At 34.2% G+C, this 24,929-nt stretch overlaps 1 protein-coding gene across 8 annotated transcripts in view; it reads left to right on the top strand.

Annotated features, from left to right (window-relative positions):
* LOC116348843 overlaps positions 1–24,929 on the top strand; it is a 75,575-nt gene that overhangs the window by 34,477 nt on the left and 16,169 nt on the right. For 5 of the 8 annotated variants that reach the window (XM_031780007.1, XM_031780004.1, XM_031780006.1 and 2 more), the window contains 9 exons: positions 8,228–8,260; positions 19,450–19,582; positions 19,667–19,850; positions 19,960–20,804; positions 20,900–21,025; positions 21,158–21,441; positions 21,542–21,753; positions 21,851–22,427; positions 23,218–23,285. In XM_031780007.1, the coding sequence (XP_031635867.1) occupies positions 8,228–8,260; positions 19,450–19,582; positions 19,667–19,850; positions 19,960–20,804; positions 20,900–21,025; positions 21,158–21,441; positions 21,542–21,753; positions 21,851–22,427; positions 23,218–23,285 (2,462 nt within the window). Of the gene's footprint in view, positions 1–8,227; positions 8,261–18,674; positions 18,837–19,449; positions 19,583–19,666; positions 19,851–19,959; positions 20,805–20,899; positions 21,026–21,157; positions 21,442–21,541; positions 21,754–21,850; positions 22,428–23,217; positions 23,286–24,929 lie in introns of those variants that run through there. The other 3 variants (XM_031780005.1, XM_031780009.1, XM_031780008.1) reach the window with 3 other exon arrangements.

Genomic DNA, 24,929 nt, shown 5'->3' with positions numbered 1-24,929 from the left:
ATCGCAAATCTGTTGTTTTGTTTTTCATACAAAATTCATGTTTTTGCGTGTTCATGAGTGATATATCGCAACGCTTTTATATATATATATATTTGCCATAGATTAAAACTGTGCCACACAATCGTACAGTGAAAATGAAATTCATTCATTTCATCGAACGAGTTGGCATCGAAACGCAAAATGAAAAACAAACTGGGCAAATCAAATAAATCAATGTGTATGTGTGTTTCATGTTTTGTTCATATTTGCCTCTCATTCTATAATAAATTACAAAAGAAACGCGTATTTTACACGCACGTATTTAGTGTTCAAAACGAAATAAGAGAATAAAATTGTAAAAAATTAAAGTATGTACTCCACAGATTACTAGTTCAAATGCCATGACTAAAATTTCAAATCGAGCTTTTGGTTCTGGCTGTGTTGTTTTCGACTTTTTTGTTTAGTGTTTGCTTTTTGCACCGGAAAGACGTTTCAAAGACAGCACTTACAAAGAGCAATCAAAAATCGTTTTAATGTTTGAAAAGAGGGGGAGTTTTTCCACACGATAAGAGAAAAGTCATCTGAAATGACAAATGCACAAAACAAATGCGTATGCGCGCACATTTCAAGATAAATTCTACATTATTTACAAAAGGTTTTTTTTCTCGCCAAACAATATCCTCTGTGTCTTTGCTTCCATTTGCTGGTCGCATATTTTTGCACTCGCTCTCATCACCGATGAAACCCGAACAACAAAATAAAATAAATAATGATAATGACAATTGAGATAGAGAGAAATACACGCGTGAAAGCGTTAATGCTTCACATTTCTACGGGGTTTTAATGTGCTTGTGTGCGTGTGTTCGCCAACAAGCGATGTCAACGTCAAGGTTGTCTGAAACACTTAAGTTACATTTTCATTGTTTGTTATTGTTATTTATATAGTATTTTTAGTTATGTATGAAATTCGAATAATTGTGTGACGACCGGGCAAATGTGTAAGTATGTGATGTGCAAATGATTGAATTGCTTTTGTTGCTGCTGTCATTGCTACTACTACTTGTTACTGATGTCATCGTTTGCCCATACTATATACATCTGTTTGTATTCATTAATTGTATATTGAGCTCGTGTGCACGTCACATTTTCATCTATTATTATTATTATTTATTCATCATTACAGCCTATTTTCCACTCTCACAATGCCTGATGTGATGATTATTTTACTATCTTGTCTACGTTTTTGTTTCGCTTGCTGTTTTTGCTGCCACGGTTGTCTCTTTCCCCATATCATGTTGTCGGCACACTGTTCTTTAATTTGATTGAATGTTTCAGTATTTGCAATGGTCATGTGATTTTTTTGCTTATACTCAATTTTCTCTTTCTTCTAAACCGATGCGAATTCAATGAGCACCAGCTTATTCTTTGAATAGAAAAATCGTATGATTGTCAATGAATTTTCAGTTGATTCGAATCGACGTCGAAAATACAGACGAACAAAAAAAACGCAATTTATAAAACATCGCGTCCGTAAACCACAAATAACAAAGGGAATTCCAAAGTAGAAGCAATATAATGTTCGTTTTAATTTATTTGATTCCCACAATGAGTTTGTGTGTTGTCGAATCGAATTGAGTCATTCTCGTTTCGAATGGTTCAGGTTTTTTTTACTATGCTAAATTAAGTGCAGTAATTTTTTTCCTTCGTTTATTTGTTCGTTCGTAATGTTTATTTTCGCTCTCGTCGTTTGTTGACGTTTGCGTAACCAGCCAGCCTGACTCATACCTGAAATGGAGCAGGTGAACAGTAAACATTTAACAAAATCAAATCGAATTTCTTTAGCATTCTTTGCTTCTCTTTCTCTCGATTCGATTTGTTGTGTATAAAATGGTTATTCAATTTCTCCGTTAGATTTGATCATACGTGTATGCTGTCATGCTTCCGTTTCTGTCAGTTAACTTCTATATATATATATATACATCGAAATTGGAAAAGAAACATGCTTTGACTTGGGTATGTGTCATACAATATGACAGGTCCAATTCGTATCGAATCGAATTCAAGCAACGCAAAAATATATATTTTCCCACTCTTTCCATCCATTCTTTTCGCTTCGTAGGATCCATCTGACGATTTAATTTTCGAATTCGAGATATGTGTGTGTGCAATGGTTTGTGTGTTTCGATAGATAGACGGAAATGACGACGGAGGTTAAAAGTAGTATGAACCCATCATTATATATTAAATAAGCTTAGACGAGTTCAAACGTTTTCGTGCCTCATGGTCATGCAATGTGTTCTTATTAAATTCAAGCAATTTGATCTTTTTTTCGAATTCGCCTCATCATACACTTGACATGTACACTTGAAACGACAACGCATTACATATACATTTTATATATTTATAGTATCGTCGTTCATAGTACATATTTCTTTAATTTCTTTTTTTGTTTCTCGATTGCAAATAAAACATGAATCAGCTAGATGATCACGAGCTATAGGTGTTTTATATATTTATACATAAACCGTAAAAGTGCTATTTACTTAGCTAGCGTATGCATCGGTGAACGGGTATAACAGTCGCTTACAGTGCAATAAAAATGGAGTACATTTTGTCACAGGGGGATTTAATCTGGGTTTTTTGATCTCAAGCGATTATAATAATGGAAATGATGATAAAAATAATAATACTTTCAAGCGGAAAAACAAAAGAAGTCAATGTGATAAAATCGTGCATATAACAGACACACATACATACACCGGTTTTCAATGGGCTTTGCAATTTATAACAGCATTGTTTCTTTGTATCTGGGTGTATGTATATCAAATAGGTTGTGCAGTATGTAAAATACGTTGACGTTCAGTGATGATTTGAGATCTATTATAATAATCTTTTTAAATTGTGTTGAGACGATTACATAACCCTTTTGTTTGTATTTCTGTCCGTCCCTTTGTAGGTCTCTCTCTCTCTCTCACTTATTCTGTCTTAAGTGTATTTACCTCTGATGCAATTATATTTATTCGATACTACTGAATGCATATATCAAACAATTTGGATAATATAGCCCGTAGATTTTAAAGCACAATTTAATACATAAAAGTAAAATAGCTGACTCATTTATATACACATAAAAAGTGAAACAATAAATTGCGCAGAAATGTGCACAATGTACGTACCGAAACCTTATCATCATCGATTATTCCTCGGCTTCACAATGATGCAATTACAGTGGAAATTGTATATTTTATTCAATATTGTTGCAAATCAAGACCGACAAGACATTGTATATATATACATAGAGAGAGAGAGAGCCGCTTTGGATAAAATGGTGCTTCTCTTCAACGAGGCTATCCAATTTCTATGCTAGAATTTTCGAGTGGGCATAATTTAACAAGAGCTTAAGGGCTTATTTTTTTATTCGTTTACTTCAACCAGACAAAACATTCAAAATTAATTCAAAGGCATTTTCATTTAGCTGAAAACAGAGATTAATTGGAAAGCAAATACATATTTTGAATTATTTTGCATATTTATTACATAAAAAACGACGACCACATGAAAAAGCACTGGTGGTCAAACACCAATTCCGAAAGAATGCATCTCTACAAAAAAAGTTATGAGTAAATCGGAAACATTTTAAATCATTTTGAATCACCGCATGATAATTCAGGTGGCACTTTGCCGTGAAGCTGACCACCGTGCTTAAATGAATTTCATATGAAGTTATTTATTAAGTTGTAGAATAAAAATACAAAGAGATTGATTATTTTCGAAATGTGTTTTTTAAAGTCAATATTTTTGACATTTTCAAACGAAAAAATGTTTTATTTGCTTAAAAAAATACTGATGTAAAAGTTGATACTCTATTTTAGTTGCCTACAATTCTCAAACAAAGAAACATTCCTAGAAAAGCCATCCGAAAATATGGCTTGTACAAAATATCGAAGGACGTTCAACGTTCAGTTTCATTGACATTAAATGTCCAGAATCCTAATTACTTTCGATATTATTATAATATTATAATATTTTTTACATCAACACTCCGAGAAAATATGTCTATATGTAAAAAGAGAGCTTTGGATAGAATAATGAGTCTTTCAGCAAGGCACATTTCTGTGCTGGAATTTTCGAGTGTTCATTGGATAAAAATATAAGAAGAGCTTGGGGGTTGGCTTTTTTTGTTCGTTTCCTTCAACCAGACAAAATGTTTAAAATTATTTCAATTGCATTCTCGTTAATCTAGGCTTTAAATTGTACAAAGTAACAATTCCATTCGTTTTTATCCATACGAATGTGAATCAAAAACTTTCTGTTGTTGGTTATTTTGCTTCTATCCACAAAAATGAAACGTTTATTCCACACCAAAACACATAATTCTTTCATATTTCGCAATACAACAACAAAAAATGTTTGTGAATGCTTCGCTTCCTACGGATTCTGGGCTTTCTCGAATCTTGTTTTAAATTGTGTGTTCATAGTTTGGCTCAATTCGCAAACATTCTTGCAATAAATATGGCGATTATTTATTTTTATGTGCAGATATTAACAACGAAAATTGCCATATTTTCAATGAATTGCATTCATTTTGGTCAGCATGACGTGGTATTTACTGAAAATTTGCTCAACGCTATTTATTGTAAGCATAGAACCCCCACATCCTGCCAAAGTAATTTTTATTTAATTCATTTGATATATAACTGTTTGTGTGCCACTATTTCATGTATATAAGTCTAATTGAATCGAAAACTTGATTTTAAGTTTGAAAAGTACGAAAATGATCACCATTGTCACCGCATCAAGTCGGTTTCAGGAGCCAAATGAATGCAATGTTTTTTTAGTTTCCATACTTTTCACATGAGAATACGGAACAAAGTTTTCAAACCAAAATACGACGTAATTAAAAATAATGCAATGGAAAAAGAGTTGATCTAAGGGAAAACCATGTTTTTTTCCTCTGGAATCGCCGTGATTTGAATTCAAATGTGGAACAAACGGTAAATGAGGACACTTTTAGATAAACACATTTGGCGCAATATTTATGTAAAAAAGTATGAAAAATAAGCGTAGCGGCTGCGGCTCCCGCTGATACTATGGCTTCTCTTGGGTGCTAGCCATATTTTCTGCCATCTATTGCCATGCACTATGCACATAAGGTAACCAAAACTGTTACTACGCATCGACGGTAGATAGAGAGAGGGAGAGAAAGCGAGAGAAAGGAAGAAGAAGAAAAAGGGCATAAAATAAAATAGAGACAATTTGATGAATACATTTTGAATTCTTATCATTCGTTGCAAATGTGAAATAGCTACAGGGACAAAATGGTATTTACTTAAATGAATAGACACACCACCAACATAGACTCTGTAAATGTGCGCCGAAGGACAGTGTCATGTTGATATTCAGCATTTTGGTTGCGTGCAATACATTCTATGGAGCGTATCTAACGAATCAGGCTAGAAAATTTGCAATTTATATTGAAATTCTACACATAGAATTCCGAATAGACTGAACAAAAAGCGGACCTAATCAAATTACATAAACATTCACATTTTGTTTCTCTATCTCTGTTTTTCTCTATGTACCATAAAATTTGTGAAGAGAAAACACTTTGGATACATGAATGTCAGCAAGCGTCCTGATGCCAATCCAAACGTGTGGAGTAGAAAAATCGATTAAATTGCTTGTGTGAGTTGTATGTTTCTTTTCTGTATGCGGTATTTGGCTGTATTCTCTCATTCTGACTATACGGTTTTATTGTTCTAGTTTGTGGTTTGTTGTATAGTAGGCGAAAAGTTGGTTGTTGTTACCATTGCCGTCGACAACTCATTCAAACCACCGTTGTGCACGCTAAATCAATGCCTGAAACACGAAAATAACATAGAACGGTTATTGTGTACCGGCACTTCAAGAGAATACGACGAAGAGAAAAAAATAGCATATAAAACGACGTGAAATAAAACTCTGCACTGATTCATCAAAATTGTTATTCAACGCCATTGAACGAAGAAGCCCATACTTAAATAAAATCTGGCTTTTTGTTGTGGTTGCTGCTTTTGCTGCTGTTGTTGTTTCTGCTGACTGCTTTTATAACGTGTGCGTGATTTTCGAAATAAATTGTACGGATCATAAATTCGACATTCACATCAAATAGTGGTGAAACAGTTTTTCGCACAAGCCAATGCATGAAACCATCGCTGTGCTTTGTTGTTGTTTTTACCGAGCATATCGAATTTCTTCGTTTTTCTTTATTCACTAATTTTTATGCTAATGATGATGGATTCAATGAGACGTCATTAAAACAGCTCATTACTATGTACAGACTTCATTCTTCCATTGGCTATATATTTGTATGTATAAAAATAGACAAAAAGATCTCATATCCAATCGAAAAAAGAAGAAGAATAATAAATTGAGGTGAAGAACACACACACGCACACACACTATTGCGACTTTTTTCCCATGCAAAACATGAGGAACAAAGTTTACAGGTGAAAATTGAAATGCAATCCTCGGAAGTTTAATTAACATTCATGTTCATCAAAAATCCTTTTTTACCTTTGAAAATTACACCATTGAACTTATGAATTAGCTCTTTTTTTATGTTTTTGACGACATGACGTACCTATAGAATGTATATCACAATAGATAACAAGCAGCAATTTTATAATTAAAACTTACTTTTACAAACGACGTGAGCACGCAACAAAATTTATGTATGCGAATCTAATTTCCCCAAGGCCATTGAAACAATGTTTCTATTTAATTCTTTATTTTGGCTGTTGTGTGTGTGCGCGCGCGCGCGTGTGTATTCCTCGTCATTGTCGGAGTTTGTTACCCGCGTTTTCAAACCAATGGAGTTGTCATCGAAATTGTAGCCATCACGCATATACAACTCTTTTTTTCTGTGTCGCAATCATTCATGCAACTACATTTTTTGTGTGTTGTTTTTATTCATGTATGCATAAAAATGTCGGAGAATTTTTAAGCTTTACAGTTGTTGTTGTTGTTGTTGTGTGTTTTTTTTTGTGCGCTTCGTTCATTTGTTCATGCCTGCATTGTTCGCAATTTTCCATTCATTTTGAAATTGTTCCATATGCATGCTACGCGCCGATGATTCAGTGACATTTCACATTTTATTTTCTATGCATACCAACATACCAGCACACACACCGGAGTAGAGATAGAAAATGGGTACACAGATTTTCAAATAAAACTGAAAACGGAGAGTAATTGGAAAGAGAATTACGCATAACAATGTTTTCATGACAGTGAAATGTGACATGTTTTTTTTTCTATGCTTTGGTCGTGTGCACCAATTTTTTTTTTTTGTCATTCGAATTTTTTATTATTATTCATTCCAGTTAGCAGTAACTTTGTTTATGGCTTGTTTGATATCAACGATAGAAATTATTTCATCCACAGTTTTTTTTTGTTATTGCTTATTCGCATTTTGCATTATCTGTCCATCTATTTGCATTGAAATTTTGCATTTGCATTGAATCAAACAGACCATCAATTCTTGTTGTTTACTGAACAGCAATGATTTGTGATGTTATCGGATTTTAAATTACGAATGAAATGAAATGTATAATCTATTGTGTCCTGAAATAACAGGAAAGCAACAAACCATCAGCAGTGCAGACAGAAAACTCGCTACAATATCAACGGAAATCATAATTTCACCCGCATCACAAGTATCTCGCTCTGTATCTCTCACTTTTTCTTTGCTCTTTCATTTTTATTGTCATGTCATTCTGGAAAATGCATAAATTACGTGACCAGAGTTGTCGTTACTCTTGTAACCGATTGTGAAAAAAAAAGAATATAAATTGAAGTTGAACTCTTGAGAGGTTCAAAACATGCAATGCTCTGACGCACTTTCTTTGTCTAATGGAGATGATATCGATACGACGCGACCAACGTCTCTCTCTCTCTCTCTCTCTCTCTCTCTCTATTCATTGCCGTAGTATATGTTATATCATTCAAAACATATATCAGCATGACATTGCAATTTATTTGCTGTAAACAAAAATTTTAATATTGAATCACACAAATTGAAATGTACCAATTTTACGATTCTTCGAATCGAATTCATGTTTTAAAGCATTTATACCGTACAAAAAGCATATAATTCTTGTTTGCCTCTTTCTATTTCACCAATCATGCAACAAAAACAAAACAAAACATTCATATAATTCATATCCATTTTTGTCATTTTATTTTTCTCTTCTTTCTTCCTCCAATACAGAATAAACGAATCATTTCCTACATTTTACTTCAGGTCAGTACACATCACTTTACATTTTCATCATTTTTGTGTTTTTGTTTGTTTGTTTGTCTCTTTCTGTATGATGTATTTCATATTTTTGTTATTTTTTTGTACATACGTTGGTTGATTTTTGTTTTATTATGGTTGTGTGTGTATATATGCGGTATTGCATTGTGTTTTTTCCAAAAAGCACACATTTTTTTCGTGTCGTTTGACAAAGATAATGAAAATGCTTCCATAAAAATAATAACAAATGTGGCGCTTTTATATCTTACCGTCGCGGTTACTGCAGCCATTCATTGGGCAAAAATATGGCCGCAATATTTTTTTCTGCTTGTATAACATTATTAGTGAATATAAAAACCTATAATCACAATAATGATACTGTAATAATGCCGTACATGTATCTGTGTCAATCAGTTCAATTGAAATCAACCTAATATTCGATGGTAAAGGGGATTGTATTTCATTTTATTTATTAAATGCGCTTGTTATTCACATTTTCGACAATGTTGTTATCATGAAAATCGATAAAACAATCTACTGTATATTTATGTACAAAGAACGGACGAAGCCGAGATATTGGGTCGTTTCAATTGTGCACACGGTTTCTATGAGACCGAAACGAGAATTTGTTCTATTTACTTTTATACATTGCATGTGAATTTCGCCTGCCAAATTTCAGAGACTCCAAATCGAACGCCATCACATTTTTTCTCTCTCTTCATTTGATATTGTCGGGCGTTATATTATTTTCGTCTGTCTCTTTCCGTTTCAATTTTGGTATGCCCTTACCGACATTCATTTTTTTTTTTGGTACAAAAAGATTTTCTCGGAGAATTTCAATTATATTTTATACATTCAATATGCTTGCCATTGTATTTGACTAAATGATATTAGTCTAGTGACAACCTATCAACAATTTGATCCTAAGAAAGGAAAAAAAGAAAATGGAATTGCGAAAATCTAGTCGACAAAAAAATTATATGATTGAAATGTTTGCCATTTCTCCATTCAATGAGAATATATAAATGGAATGTGTACGAAATCATATTTTTGACCCAGAACATCTGGGCGTGGGCTCGATCTTCTATTAACTTCTCTGCAATTTATCCTTCTTCCGTTTGAAACTTTGCATTAAATCCAAGAATTTTGTCTTGATGAAATTTCTTTTTGGATAATTGGAAATTCCTTTTAAGCTTTATGGGGTGTGCAGTTCGTGTTGGGCGCACACATAAATTCCATTAACTTCGTAATTATACATCATCGATGCACAAATCGTACAAAAAAAATCCATCATTGAAAGTAAATACATTTCACAAAGAGAGTCGCTTCAAACTAACTTCTATTTCTAACAGTGAAAATGGAACTTTTTCACACACACACACACACACAAAGAAATATTCCATCGAGCTATGAGCAAAATGCTTTAAATGAAGTTTTAAATGTTGAATTTTCTGAACAGTAATTAATGTACGAAAGTTTTTCACTGAATTAAATTTAAAACTTTAGAAGAGCTGAGTGTATATGTCGGAAAAGTGACTAGGTTATTTATGGTTCTTGCGGCACAATTTTTCCTCAACTTTCTAACCATTTAATATTGATTTTCCAATAATATTATGAGTAGCGACAGAATGAAATGAACGTTATCAGACACGGTGCAATAACAGTAACGGGCATAAGTATGATACAAAAAAATTCAACCCAAATATGTATGTAATTATCTACACGGATGTTTTGAAAGGGATCGCTGATAAACTTTCTGTGTGCAAATATTGTTGAAATGTATTTAATCAAAGCCAGTTTCTACATGCTGGAAAAGTAATATAAGTTCGTTAATATTTGACTTTTGTTGTTGTTGCTGTTGTCGTCTATGGACTTTTATCTAATTCGTCATTCCGTTTGTAGACAACACATACGCACAGACATACACACAAACACACACACTCAAACTAGACGATAGTAGTTTTTGGTAAAGTTTGAAATAGAGATGAAAATGTCCTCTAAAAATGGCAATTTCATGACGCCAAATAAGAAAAATCACGTTATATGTACAAGACTAAAATGCAATTGCCTTTTTCGAATTGATTTTATCATTTTTCATTCGATCTCAATTCTCTAAGATAAATAGACGACATGAAATAAGTTTATATATACATAAAGACGTTATATGCATATATAAGTTTTATTTTCATTCTTTGTTGCGAGCGATATGAACAAAAACAAGGAAGAAGATAACGACAAAATGTGTATAAGTTAAATCAAGACACATAGTGAAAGAGATTCACATACGACCATCGACCGACTGAAAAAAAACTGAACCAAAGCAAATCAGTTGAACTTAGATGAACATTTTGTTTTCTCGCCGTATTGTAAGAATTTTATTTGTTTTCTTGATGTGCCAGGACACCGATTTGGTCCAATTTGAAAATAGCGAAAATATTTCCCGTCCAACACATGCCCGCTTTAAGTGCAGACGAATAATTTAAATATTCAGCAAGTATCATTTAATTCAGACGCTTCGGTGCAAACAATGTGAAACTATGTAGTCATAATGATGCCTATGATGCGATTGAGAAAGAGATTCGGCAACGTCTCATGATACATACAAAACAATAGACGACGATTATTATTCGAAACGAAAAAGAGTCTCGGCCGTATGCATTGTTGACGTAGTATACACGACGACGACGACGACGACGATGATGATGATGATATGGTATTTTCCATTTGCTAGAATTTAAAACAGTTCAATATATACATGTGAACTCTGAGCTCAATGCTACTTTTGGTATACATTAAAAATTATAAATGCATTCAGCGAAAATGTGTATGGAATGTAATTTCCTTTGGGATCTCTCTCACCGAACCGAATGCCATTTAATGTACTATAATTGAGTATGAGTGTCGTGCGCGTATTCTGGCACATATATTCATCTCGTTTTCGCCACTTCATTCATTCAATACAGAGAACTCAGCTTGTGTCTGATACACAGAAAGCCATCGAGAACAAAGTGTTTGTGTATTTGTGATTTCGGCTGCCATGAGGCGTGGTTTAGCAGCCATGCGTCGTAAAACGTTTCATATTCCAGTCTGCTTCTTCTTCTTCTTTACATTTGATATTCTACGGCAAACGTTTCGAACATTCTCTTCTCGATTCATTAATGCTGCCAGTACATACGCAAACATTTATATGGCTTTTTTTCATGCATTGCAGCGCTCTTCTGAAGAGCTTATGTGCTTGGAATTTTTTTAATGTTTTTTTTTTGGTTGCTGCTTCTTCTTTTTCAATTTGTGTACTTCAAATCATCCGCGCGCACATACACACATAAATCGAGTCGGTCCTTTTGTCGTTGTCGTCTTTCCATATGAGAAATTGTCGTCTTTGTTCCACTCAACGAGCGATAATGTAATGGAAAATATACGAATGGAAGTACATGGAAACGGCTTATAACACTTTTTTCGATTGCTTTTATAAATGCTCTTTGAGAAACAATTTAATTGATGCCGCATGTATTTGATGTTCGTATATGTTTGTGTGTGTGTGTGTGTGTATGTATAATTGTATGTGCGGAAAGTGTGCGCTATTTTTGCAATAACATGCAAACACACGTACAGACAGCTCACACAGTCATAATATACCAAATGCTATACATTTCCGTCTCGTTCACTCTTTCAGTGCTACGTGACTATAAATATACATTAATTGTTCTTGGTTTGGCGCTGTTGCCACATTTTGCGTTGCTGCCATATCGTTGCAATGTGAAGTGCTGTTGTTGCCGCTGTTAGTGGATATAACACATGATATTTTGAGTTCGTTTTTTTTTCTCGCCTCTCATTCTCTTTCTCTCCGTCTTCTTTTTCTTCTTTTATTTTTGCTTTGTTGTGTCGCATTTCGTTTTCATGCTAAAATCACATTTCACTGCACCGAATGAATATATATGGTTTGAATGAGAGTATTCGTTTTGCATTTATGTACACTTCAAATCAAGAAGCAAATGAAAAAATGATGACAACAACAGCACACAACCAAGATACAATCGACGAACTCATCGGTACTAAATGAAACGGTGTCTTTGTGAAATAATACAGTGAAAAATAGAGCAGAGAATTTTAGAATGGAATGAATTTTGGATGGGATGGAAGTTAAAAATCAATTGAACGGCATTCACATGTGCATATGTTTTGGTTTGATGCTTTTTTCTACAGTCGTATTTACCTTTTTTGTCGATTTCCCTGATACCGTCATAATAAGATACTATTTTTCTGTTCGCTTAAAATCTGTGTAAATTTTTTTGGAATTATTTCATGATAAAAAAAATCATTGAATATCAACTCGTTTTGTTGGCCCTTTTTTTGTCATATATACATTATGTAACATGCCATATTTTTGACAGAATTATTTTCAATTTGACAATGATCGAACATGGAACGTGTGTTGGAATATTTATAATACAAATTCATATTGTATATTGAATCGATATTGATAAGGTTTGCAACGTGAGGTATGATTATGAAATCAAGTATAGTAGTCATGACTACCAAATTAAAGTGAGTAATATTGTTAGATTTTACTGGGTAATTAGCATGGGTTATGATACGTCTGAAATGCCTTAAAATGTTTAATTAGCTGATGTTACAATCGCTTGTCTATTATATATAGTGGTGTGCGTCACACCACATCCACATAATTTGAATGCAAAGTTTTGTTAGTTACTGCCACAAGGCATAACCACAAACATCTTAACTATTCACATTTCAGCACCCAGCCAACAAGCTAAAACATGATTTTCGATTAAACTCAGCTAAAAATGTGGTGTTCACTGCCATTTTATTTCTTATAAAATATACACATTTATTTCGGCAACAACAACAAAAAACAAGTTGACAGCTAAATGACATGTGCTTTTAGTCCATGTCAGCGATAAGGAACCAATGTGAATTTTACCGACAACAACATCGACACATTGCAAATAAAAATTTTGCAGACATTCAGAAAATCAATCGAACATTGTATGAAACATGTTTGGTGAAGAGATATATACCCAATATAATACATTATTTTGAAATGCGTTGCAAAAAAATGGTTTAAAGCAGCGAACACCCGCAAAAAAAGAAGAAGTTAACAATAGCAGAGTGAAAAGAGAATAGTGAATTGTTGGCGCTCTCTTCAACTTTATTATTTATTCAATATATTCATCTAGTGCGGCTATAAAGTTTCTTGACTCATAACATTTTATTTTGCTCATAGTTTGTTTGTTATTTTTTTGTATTCTACCACTCTTTTTTCCATATACAAAGTTTAATATTCAAGTCTGAATAGACAGTTCATTCGTTTTTCTAAAAAGTTTTTCTAGAGCGTAATCCGATTAAATTTCTTTTTTCTTTGGAATGCTAACATATAGTAAAAGTTACGAATTTGTATGCGGTTTTTTTGGCCTCTTTCTCACTCTACCTCTCTGTAGTTCCACTGTATTGATGTTCCTTAAAAAAGAACTATCCGCTTCTTTTGGATAGTTAAGCAACAACGGCCTTATTTCGGATGTGTTGTATATTTTCGTCTTTTTTCTTTTCTCGAAATGTTTTCAAGTGGAAAATGTGTGTGATAATTTATAGCATGTTTTTTTTCCGCTATATTTGCAAAAGTAGCTATTTTTCGTAAAAAATTGCAGTTTTCTCCGTTGTTTGTTGCATGGCATAATTGGCACGTATATGTGTGTATGTGAACATGTTGGAAATGAAAATTGTTACGATTTTTTTAAAGCGAAGACAAGAAACAAACGAGGTACAAACTATAAGACATGCCATAGAGTACATTTGATGCGTGGATACTGCGCGACACATTGGCAACACCCTTTTCCGGCTTTTCTCACATACAATCGGCAACATTGACTTCCATTCTCAGCGACTTACCAAACAGTATTAACAACGAGTAGCATAAAGCAAGCGAAAATGGCATCAAAAATATCGCTCTTTCGTTCGTTCGTTCAAAGTAAAATGTGTTCATATTTTGCAACATTACTTGCAAATATAAGAAACTTCTTTCTTTTCTCGACAACTTTTATGGGTTTTTCTCTGTGGTTGTTGTTTCTATACTTTACATTTCTTCGTCATCGCTCTCATTGTATTTCGCTCTAAATACATCACAAAAAGAATATGACAACGTCGTCGTGGACGACGAAATATTTTTTATATTACACTTTCTTTTCATTTTAGTCGTATTGGAATCAACCAAGTAAATCCGGCTTATGTTACGTGCTCGTATATGTGAGAATATTTGCATTGTGTACGCGAAATGAATGAAAGTTATCCGCGTTCACATTGTGCTCGATAAAATGGCAAACAATTTCTAGAACCGAAAATATAGGGAAAAAAGAGAGAATAAACACGTACATATACATACACATACATACATTCGGAAAATAATAATAGAAGCGACGATGTAAACATGAAATAACTCGAAGTTTTTGCCACGGTTCACATTATGTATTCGAGAATGTGGATTACATTTGTATATAAGCATCGCGCATTCCATCATCGGCAGCCGCCCGTCTCGTGATCTGTTGCAAAATACAGCAAAGAAAAAAAAAGCACACAGCAAAACAACACAACCATTCTTAATAATGACTAGACTTCATGTATTCCCATTGTTATTTTTGTTGTTGCTGTTGCCGCTGCCGTTGCTGCTGTTGTTATTACCGATGGCAAAGGCAAATGGTTCTCTTTTTTTACTGCTCGTTTCCACTATAAATCATGTCATTTCGTCCGTTTCTACGTACATATAGAACCTGTGTATATTGTTAACATGTGATGGCTTGTAAGCATATATCCGGCACTAGTCAGGACGCGCTAAATGCGGATAGATTATATGTATGTATATATGGTGCCAATTCTTACATATAATTCCGTTTATTTTCCGAAAATCGATAATTCCGGTTGTGAATGTAGAATATTTTGAGACACAAACAAAATCGACAAATTACAGCGATTCTACGATATATCGTTGTTGCCTATTTACTCGAACTCGAGCATCGCACGCATGCATGACAATTTTTTTTCATTTTTTTTTTCGTTCGTTCTTCGACCAGTCGTCTGCCATTAAATTGCCGGCATCGGTGAACATTAATTTCCTTCATACGCATGCAACCGTGTATATTTTGGAAATTTTTGTTATTACTCGCGTCATTTTATACACATTAGGGAAACAGGTGCATTTTTCCTCTTACATTTATTTCAATCAAAATCATTCTCAATGCAATATATATGTACGCATAATATTTATAAACAGGCCGTAAATGATAAGTGCTGCGAGTGCGCCGGAAAACCAGTTGACCTAAAAAAATTAAATTATTCCTTACAGCCAGCGCCTAGTTTGTGTATGCGTTTCAGATGATGTGAAACAAAAATCCATCACCGTTGCAATTAAAACCAGTTGGATCGAAATAACGGAATATCATTTAATGCCATTTAAACAATCGTTTTGTATTGCTTCGGACTGTTCGCGGTTTCTTATACCAATGTATATAAGAAAATGTCTTTTTAATCGCATACCTTTGCATGTATCGTAGGAAGTTGAAATAATCATCAACAGAACATTATTTATCATAACGATTCATTAGGCAAATTGGATCACATCTTGCTATCTATTGCATTCGGCTCCAGTGAAATTGACTTTCGTCATTAACATCATTTTATATGTTTGTTGTATATTTCAATTTAAGAACCAGTAATTCCGTATAATACCATCCGTATAATGCGATTGAATCGATCAATTTGTGAACGTTGGTGTGCACATTCAATGAACTTCTCTAAAAAAATTGGCAAGTTCAAAATATTTATTTGCGACGGTTTTGCCCAAAACGGTATCGTCGGCGATAGCAACTGCGAATCCATTCGAGATTATTTCGCTTCTAATATGGCCTCGATTTTTAATAGTGTATTTTTGTTTACCATCAAACCTTGATATATTTGTAAATATTCTTTTAAAATTCTAAACACAAAAATGCTTTGGTAAAAACGTAAGAAGCGTCCAAAATCCGAAATTAAAAATACCGATATTAATTTGGATTTAATGCCATCACTTGATCATTCCTAAATGTCGTAATTTGTAGTCTACGTCAATTATGCATCAGCAATAAATCAAGGCTAAATGATTTTAATCGCAGCAACGTGATAACATTTCGTTGAAATGGCGTATGATCAAGAGAAAACGGTATAAATGTCTCCATATAATTTCATTTACCGTTTGTAATCGTCGATTCTTATCTAATCGCGCTGCAAACCTTCGGTGAGACATACAAAAGACGAAAATAGATTGTTCAGACAAACTTGTCGTAAACCGAATTATAAACAAATGCAACTAAGATCAATTGAAATTTGTTTCGTGCAACTAAAAATACGTCAACTTCTACAATGAATATATAAAAATGTGTTGATTGTGTGGTATCATTTTTATTGCAAACAAATACGTCGAAAAAAATTCCCATTTATATTTTGTTGTGGACTATCAACTTTGTTATCGGAAACGATAGACAGGCTCATGAACCGTGGAAACGATGAAAAAAATTTATATTGAACAACTTGCAATTTTTTTCCGTTGTCTGAGTTGTCATCGATGCACTTTGTGTTTTTACTCAATATTTTTTTCACCGCAAAACGAATGTGAGTTTAAAAATGGTTTCATTTCAAATGGGCTTGATCAGCGATAAATACGCACAAAGTGATCGTGGGTAGGTGTATGTCGTGCGTATTTTTAATGCATTATCATCGCAACATACGTTAAGCAGCATCGAAATTTTTCAAAATGACCTTGTTTTTATATCACACTTCTCAGTTGTGAGATATTCAGTTTCTTTTTGTTGGTGTTGTTGCTGCTGCAATATTCCATTCTGGTTATCGCTTTGCGTACCAGTTTGTGTTTTTTTCCATTTCTCTTTGTTCATATCTCGGTTTCCGTCTATCTCGTTCACTCCGTTTAACAGTTTATTTATGCTCACACTGAATGCTGCAATTGCCTATCTCTTTTCTTCTTCGGATCGTCGTTGTTGTGAGCGACGTTTTTGTGTATATATATTTTTTTATACCCTGACATTGCAAATAAAATTGTGTTTGAAATGTGTTTCATTCGCAAATATAATGGATTTTAATGTTACTGTTTTTGGTACTATAGAAAAAGGTATTAATGTGAAAGAGAGCGAGCAGAGAAAAAAAATATACCGTTGTCATGAATTTTGTGTTTGGCTGTCGCTTTTAGCATTTAATATTGCAACATTGCATTTTGATGTGAATGTAACTGTGTAGCGGTGAGAAAGGGATCGAGTATTCAGCTGCAATGTTATTGTCAATGCATTTCGTTTTTTTTTGTATTTTGGACATATTTACGCACCAAAGAAGCGTCCATTCGATGAACATACGAACGAAAGAATGAGAGATGAAGAGAGGGAGAGAATGAGAGCAAAAGAAATTTTTATGATAGTCATTACCTAAAGGAAAAATACCCAAAAACTATGCTAAACGTTGCAAACATGCGCAGCTGGTTTTGTATGTACGCATTTGTATGCGTACAACAATATGCATCTTTCTTTTTGTTGTTCTCATGTGATTGAGTGTGTGTGTGTGTGCGTGTCGAATGATCCTGGCAGACAATAAGTAGGAAACAGACGAAAGCAATCTTCTTATTCAGAGAAGTAATAGTTTCTGGAATTTCTAAGCAAATATATATGCATTTAAATGCATTTTGTTGTGTGCGTTAAGGCATCTTGTGTACGTGTATTTCTCATTCCTTTGTCTTTGGTGCAGTGATCGGTTTCGTTATACTGTGCCTGTTTATTACTATTATTATTTCGACCTTTTTTTTGCTTTTCGCTTTCTGTGAATGATCGATGAACACTTTAGAATATTTGTGTTAAGTGGCCGACGAGAGAGAGAGAGTGCAAAGGAGACAGATAGTTGTGTGTAATTTTATGTGTATGTGTATGAGATCGTATGTACATTATGAAAGCAGGCAAACATGGGAAAGAACCTTTTTTTATGACCACACATACATATGCAACAAGAGAAAACAAAATGTATACGTATCAGGTACACCGTTTTGTCCAAAACGACTAAAACAACAATTTAGTTTCTTCTCTGTCTCTTTCAACATAAAAAAAACTTCGATTTTGGTTTCTTTTCCGTCTCTTTCGCTCTGCGTACTACATTTTGTTCTCTCTTTTTTCGTTCATTAATCGCCCAAGTAAATACTCAGCAAATATTTTGAAGCGATAGTTATATTTTTACACTTTTCGAATGAACCTATTTGTGTTTTAGTGCTCTCTGGATAGAAGATTTTTCAAATAAATAATAAAAAATACAAATATTAATAATTTTTGAACAATGTGTTAAAGAGTGCGTTTGTGATTTTCAGTTAGAAATAGAAACGTTATTTGTTAAAATTTAGTGTTTAAACTCGAATTGTGATTGATAGATACATAGATAGTTGGAAATTGATTGTAAATAGTAAAATGAAGCTGCTAAATGGTCAATATGAAAATAAATATTCGGACGGGCCAAGTAATGGTTCCGAAGTTTTAAATTTATCAATAAAAAAGTAAGTGTATGAAAGTGTGATTCATATATATTTTGTGTTGTTAAATATAGAAAGCCTATGTCATTTCTCGGGTTAATCTATAATATATATATTTTTGTCGGAGTCACGTAGGCATATTGAGCATAAAATTCAGATTAAAATATTTAAATTTATGCGATCTATTGAAAATATATGGTTTGGTCAGGTGATTTTTTTTAGATATATTCGATAAAATCACAGAAATTTCGCAAAGAGTTTATCGCTTGTTATGCTATGGTGTGTCATGTGTTCACTACTGTAGGCTTGGGTGAATGGCATTTTCGGAGAAAAAAGCGGTTTACGAAATGTAAATTTTGTGTTCTGTTGGTACCTTTCTTGCCATGTTGGTTGAATTTCGATAAAAAGCAATCAATTGTAACGGATTAAACCTTTTTTTTAACCGAAATTTTATTTAGATATTGAATAACGTGTACTACGTTCATTCGATGTAGATAACTTATTATTATTATGACTATTATTGAAAAGTGCTTTTGACCACAGTACATTGGCTTCTGTATATCTTAATTAGTATTTTAATGAATTTCAATTTGGTTTCCATGTTAATTAATATCTTCGTTTCGTTTTGTATTTGCAGGCCCGTCGATACACCACAACCATATAGCAAAGGACAACAGCCAAGCCCAGCTGCATCACCTCAATCTTATAGAGTTCCAGCTCGAGAAGCGCCGATTAGATATGTTCAACAAAATCCATATGGAACTATGCAGGTAAGATGAATTAAATGATAAATTGCATTTCACACAGACAGTCTATGTCAATGTATATGTAAATGTGTGTTGGAATTGTTGCAGCCATTACTACGGGAAGCCCCATATGTACGCGTACCACAAGTGCCACAACAAGTTGAGTATCGATCGGCTCCGATTTCAGTTCCAGCAAATATATCAATATCTCATGGATTACCACCAACCAGTACGATTGAAACAATTGCTAACAATGCATCGAATAGACCCCGCATTTCGCTGTTGCCTGAAGGTGAATATTTTTTTACTTATATTATGATATGTCAATAATCTTATATCGATAGACCTTGTTCATCATCTAATTGCATTGAATTAAAAAATAATTATGAACCATTCAACAGATCGACGAATTCCAAATGAATATATGTCGAATCGACAACAACAACAAGCCCCTGCACCAGATCAAAGTGGACCGCCTCCATTTAAGAAAATTCGGCTTACCGAAAATCATTCACAATCTCCGCCTCCGTTGCTGAAAGTCGATGTACGTGAACCACACTCGACTGGTGCCTATCATCCGCAAGTGGAAGCAATATCGCCAACACCACCAAATGATCCATCGGAAGAGATACGGGCCACCAAGGATGATTTATTACAGAAAATAACAAAAGTTGATATGGAAATAAATAAGGCTGAAAAGACAATAGCAATGCTAAAATCGAAGCAGGCATCACTCGAAGAAGTTGCCTCAAAGCCGGCCAAAGCCGAAGAAAAACAAGAAGTACAACCGAAACATCGGAGTTTAGCGCAGAAAATTTATGCAGAAAATCGAAAGAAAGCGAATTCAGCGCATGAGGCATTAGCACCTTTAGGTCCACCAGTCGAATTGCCTTTGTACAATCAACCATCGGACGTAGACATTTGTAAAGAAATTATTCAACGGCATCAGTCGTTTAAATCTAGGCTTTTATCGCATTTGAAGAAACTTAAGTCTGAACGAGCAGCTAGAAACCAGGCATTGGCCGAAAAATATTCGCTATTGTCACAAGAATGGTTGCGTCGCGTCGAAAAAATCGAATCGAGCGCTAAGCGAAAGGCGAAAGAAGCGAAAAATAGGGAATTTTTTGAAAAAGTTTTCACTGAATTACGAAAACAACGTGAGGATAAGGAACGATTTAATCGGGTCGGTTCACGCATCAAGTCTGAAGCTGATGTCGAGGAAATTATTGACGGTCTACAAGAACAGGTACCTAATGTTAATATCCACATCCATTGGCCAAATCGAATTCAATGCAATTCAATCTAAATATAATTGTTGTTGTTTTTTTGGTCATATTTCAGGCGAATGAAGACAAGAAAATGCGATCGTACGCAGTTATTCCTCCATTAATGATGGATGCTAAACAAAAACGATATGTATTTCATAATGAGAACGGAGCTCTCACCGATATGGAAAATGACTTTAAGGTTTGTTGACACACACTCTCTTTCTTTTAAATGCACTTACAACGTTAAAACTTGACTTCTCATGTGCAATGTCTCGTTTTTTTCTTCTTTTTTTATTTTTATTTGTTTGTTTGTGCGTTCCTTTACAAATAGCAGGACCGGAAGAATTCGAACGTGTGGACAACCGGCGAAAAGGAAATTTTCAAAGAGAAATTTCTGCAACATCCGAAAAACTTTGGCGCCATTGCTGCTAGTCTGGATCGGAAGAGTGCACAAGATTGTGTACGATACTACTACCTCAGCAAAAAAACAGAAAACTATAAACAATTGTTGCGAAAGTCTCGTCAACGAACGCGAAGCTCCCGTAATCCAAACAAATCCAATCATACTCAATCTCAGTGCATTGTAGATGCAATGACAACGGGCGTAACAACGAGGTAAAATAAAAAGAAAATAATTGTTGTCCCCTTTCAAATGAAAATAAACCGTTTCGATTATTAATATTGTTGTGTTCGGTTTTTTACAAACTCTTTATAGATTGCAACGTGAACAACAACAAAAGACTGGTGCCCGTGCTTCGAATTCAGCAAACATAACGCCACCACAGGCAACAACAGGCTCGACAACACCTCCAAATTCGTTGCCATCTCAATTTTCGTCTCAGGTGCGTTGCTCACAAGCTGAAAGCACATCGTCATCGACGACCACCATAGACTCAACTAACAATTCCACCGATTCATCCACAACTGGTGCGTAAAATATTTTATGATTCATTTTCAGCCAATATTTTCATTGCGAGAAAAAACCGACCAAATTCAAAAATCTATTTTCTTTTCACACCTTTAGCATCAACAACTACAAATAATATGAATGAAAGTGAAACGGTGTCGGTATCAACTAAAGCCGGTGACTCTGATAGCAGTGTTAAGAGCACGAATGTAGACAAGGATAAAAATGACGAATCCTTTAAAGAGAAAACTGATGGCACAGCAGCGAACACAACCAATTCTAGCTCACCAAACGCATTGCCAGCAGATGGCACAGTCGCAAGCGCAAACAATGGTGGAAATCAATCCCAGACAACTGTTTCCACTACAACGACATCTTCCACATCAAATACCAACTGTACAAGCATTCTGAATACGGTAAATGGTGTGAAAACGGAAATCGTTACATCGCTAGCGAATAAAACCACAGCATTGAGTGTTGCACCGTCTAAGGAAAATGCTACGCATTCGAATAGCGTAAATCAAGCATCGGCTACAACGGTAACGGCGTCCACTACAAATGCATCGTCGGCACCAACCGAAAATGATACCGCTAAATTAGACAACAACAAAAAGGCTGTGGATACGAGTGTATCATCTGCTGTGAATACTGTTGCATCCAATGCAAACGAAGAAGAAGAAAAATTAGAAGAAAGGTAAGGAGATAAATAAAATTGATTAATCGAATGAAGAAAAAAAACAACCGGGGAAAAGATCGAACTGCATTCCATGTGAAAAAAAAACTCCATCGAATTTAAATGAAGAAATCATTTTAACGTATATGAAAAATACTATCGCTCTCTTCCACTCTCGTTCAATGCGATACGATTCGAAAACAAATATCATTTTCATGTATGGAAAACTCTGATGCACGCTCATTGATTCATCTTTCAAATTGATATTTTTCTATTTACATAAAAACCAATAATTCAAAAAGCTACTTCGCTGAGCAAATATGAAAGATTTTCGTTTACAAATTGAAGCAACTGATTGGAGTGAGGAAAAAATGGGGATATTTAAACAGCTTATGTGCAGAGAAACAGAGCGAAATACACATATTTTTCGTTTTATGTGTTGAACATTGATTCTTTTTTCAAAATGATTTTTTGTGTTTATGTTCGAATCTTTTCGCTATGGCATTGCGCTGATAGAAGCATTTCCTAATCGAATTTAATTCAAATATACACAATTTTAGTCCTTCTTTTGAGAGCAAGAGAATGGGAAATATTTAGGAAAAACAAAAAAAAAATGAAATTTCATTCATGAACATTTAAAACGAGGAAATTCTTGCGAAGTAGATTGATTTCGATGGAATTTCTCGCCTGACATATTATTATATTTATTCAATTTTCAATTTATGTTGATTTTTTAGGTTTAAAAAATAAAAAATTGACTTGATTTTTTTTAAATACTTGATACAATGAAAAAATTACTCGATTTTTACAGTGAGGCAAAGAAGCGACGAAAAGAGACATCCGAATCAACGGAGGACGATGCAACCACTGATAGCAAAGGTAAGTGTAAAAAGCGATTTTTTTTCTAAAATTAACTTGGTAACATTCTAAAAATTCCATCAGCAAGATAAACAAACTCAAAACAAAAACCTGAACCAAAATTGAAAAGAAACAAAATCACCGTTTTACTTCTAATTGCTTTGGCAATCTTTTTTTTTAAATGGCTACTGTGTTCATATCAGCTAATTACAAAGTAAATGATTTTTTCTCCAAGTTCTCTGGCCAAGTGACAATGACACCAATGTAAACAAAATAACATAAAATTTTCCATATTTCTCTACTCTGCATCGCATTTTACAATAATTACAAAAAGAAAACTCTAATTTTATTTCGTTCGAATTTCATTTGTGATATGTATATTTATTTGTGCTGTTTGTGTTTACAAATTGTTTAAAATTTAGTTAAATTTAATTTTCCTCATTGGCATGACACAATTTACGATGCTTGTGAACAAAGTAATAGCTTGGAAATTTGCTGCCGCATGTTTTACACGGATAATATTGCACATTCATATCGAGTGGTTTAACTTCACGTTTTACGCTCATATTCTGTGCTGGTGGCGGTGTTGTTGCAACTGTTGCCGTTGTTGATGTTGCTTGAATTGTGGTTGGAGCACTTTTTATTGACAAATTTTCATTTTTACTGCCATGACCACATTCGATTGCACTCTCAATCGATAACGGATTTATGTGTCGCTTCGCATGCTTTTGATAACAATATTGACTTTTGAACGAATGCTTACAATAAATGCAATTATACAGTTCTTCTGATTTTGTTGTTGATGCGGCGATACAATTATTTTTGCATTTTGTGCGTTCACCTTTCGATTCATTCAGTTTATCGGTTCGATCGTGAACAATGATTTCCTCGCTATTTTCCGAATCGGTATGATCTGATTCGATTGCTTGACGTTCCGATATATTTCGTGCCATTTGCATGTGAAATGAATTGGCCCGTTGGTTTTCGATGTGTTGCATTTGCTTTGATCCATGGGTTGATGAACTTTTCTGAGTCGAACGTCCATAAGCTCCGTTTAAAACACGCTGAAATCGAACCGGACCATCACAACTGGCCACATCAATGATAAATTTTTCCGATTCACCCGCTTCATTCAAAGTCTCTTTTTCTCTTTCCAAACATTCATCCACAATACTCGGGCTACGCAACGTTTTCGTTCGACTATGAGATCGTTTGCGAGCCGTTGCTTTGATTTCACTTTTTAAATCTGATTCAGGTGATAATCGATCGACATCAACACTTTGCGATGTACTCGCTTCGGGCGAATCACGATTCGACACATTTTCTTCTTGGTTATTTATCTCTTCGCTTTCTTTTCCACAAGATTCACTTAAATTATCATTGGTTGTCGTTGTCAAATTAATACTTTTAAATGGTGTATCATGACTGCCAAGCAACGGTTTCGATACGGGCGATGCAATGAATGCTAGGCCACCGCTCGTTGCTTTGCTTGCAATGGGTCGAACAACTTTAATCGAATCACTTGATGTTAATGGTGATGGTAACTTTTCAAAAAATCCACCATTTGAATAGCCTTCTGATTGAATGCGTGCAAGAAAACTGCGACATATTTCCAATGCTCTTGGCATATGCAACACATGAGTGGCTAATAATACACCGAAAATA

This window comes from Contarinia nasturtii, unplaced genomic scaffold (genome assembly GCF_009176525.2).
Source record: "Contarinia nasturtii isolate CC-2019 unplaced genomic scaffold, AAFC_CNas_1.1 Cnas_scaffold_2678, whole genome shotgun sequence".
Classification (NCBI taxonomy): Eukaryota; Metazoa; Arthropoda; class Insecta; order Diptera; family Cecidomyiidae; genus Contarinia; species Contarinia nasturtii.
This window is presented reverse-complemented; position numbering and strand designations above follow the sequence as displayed.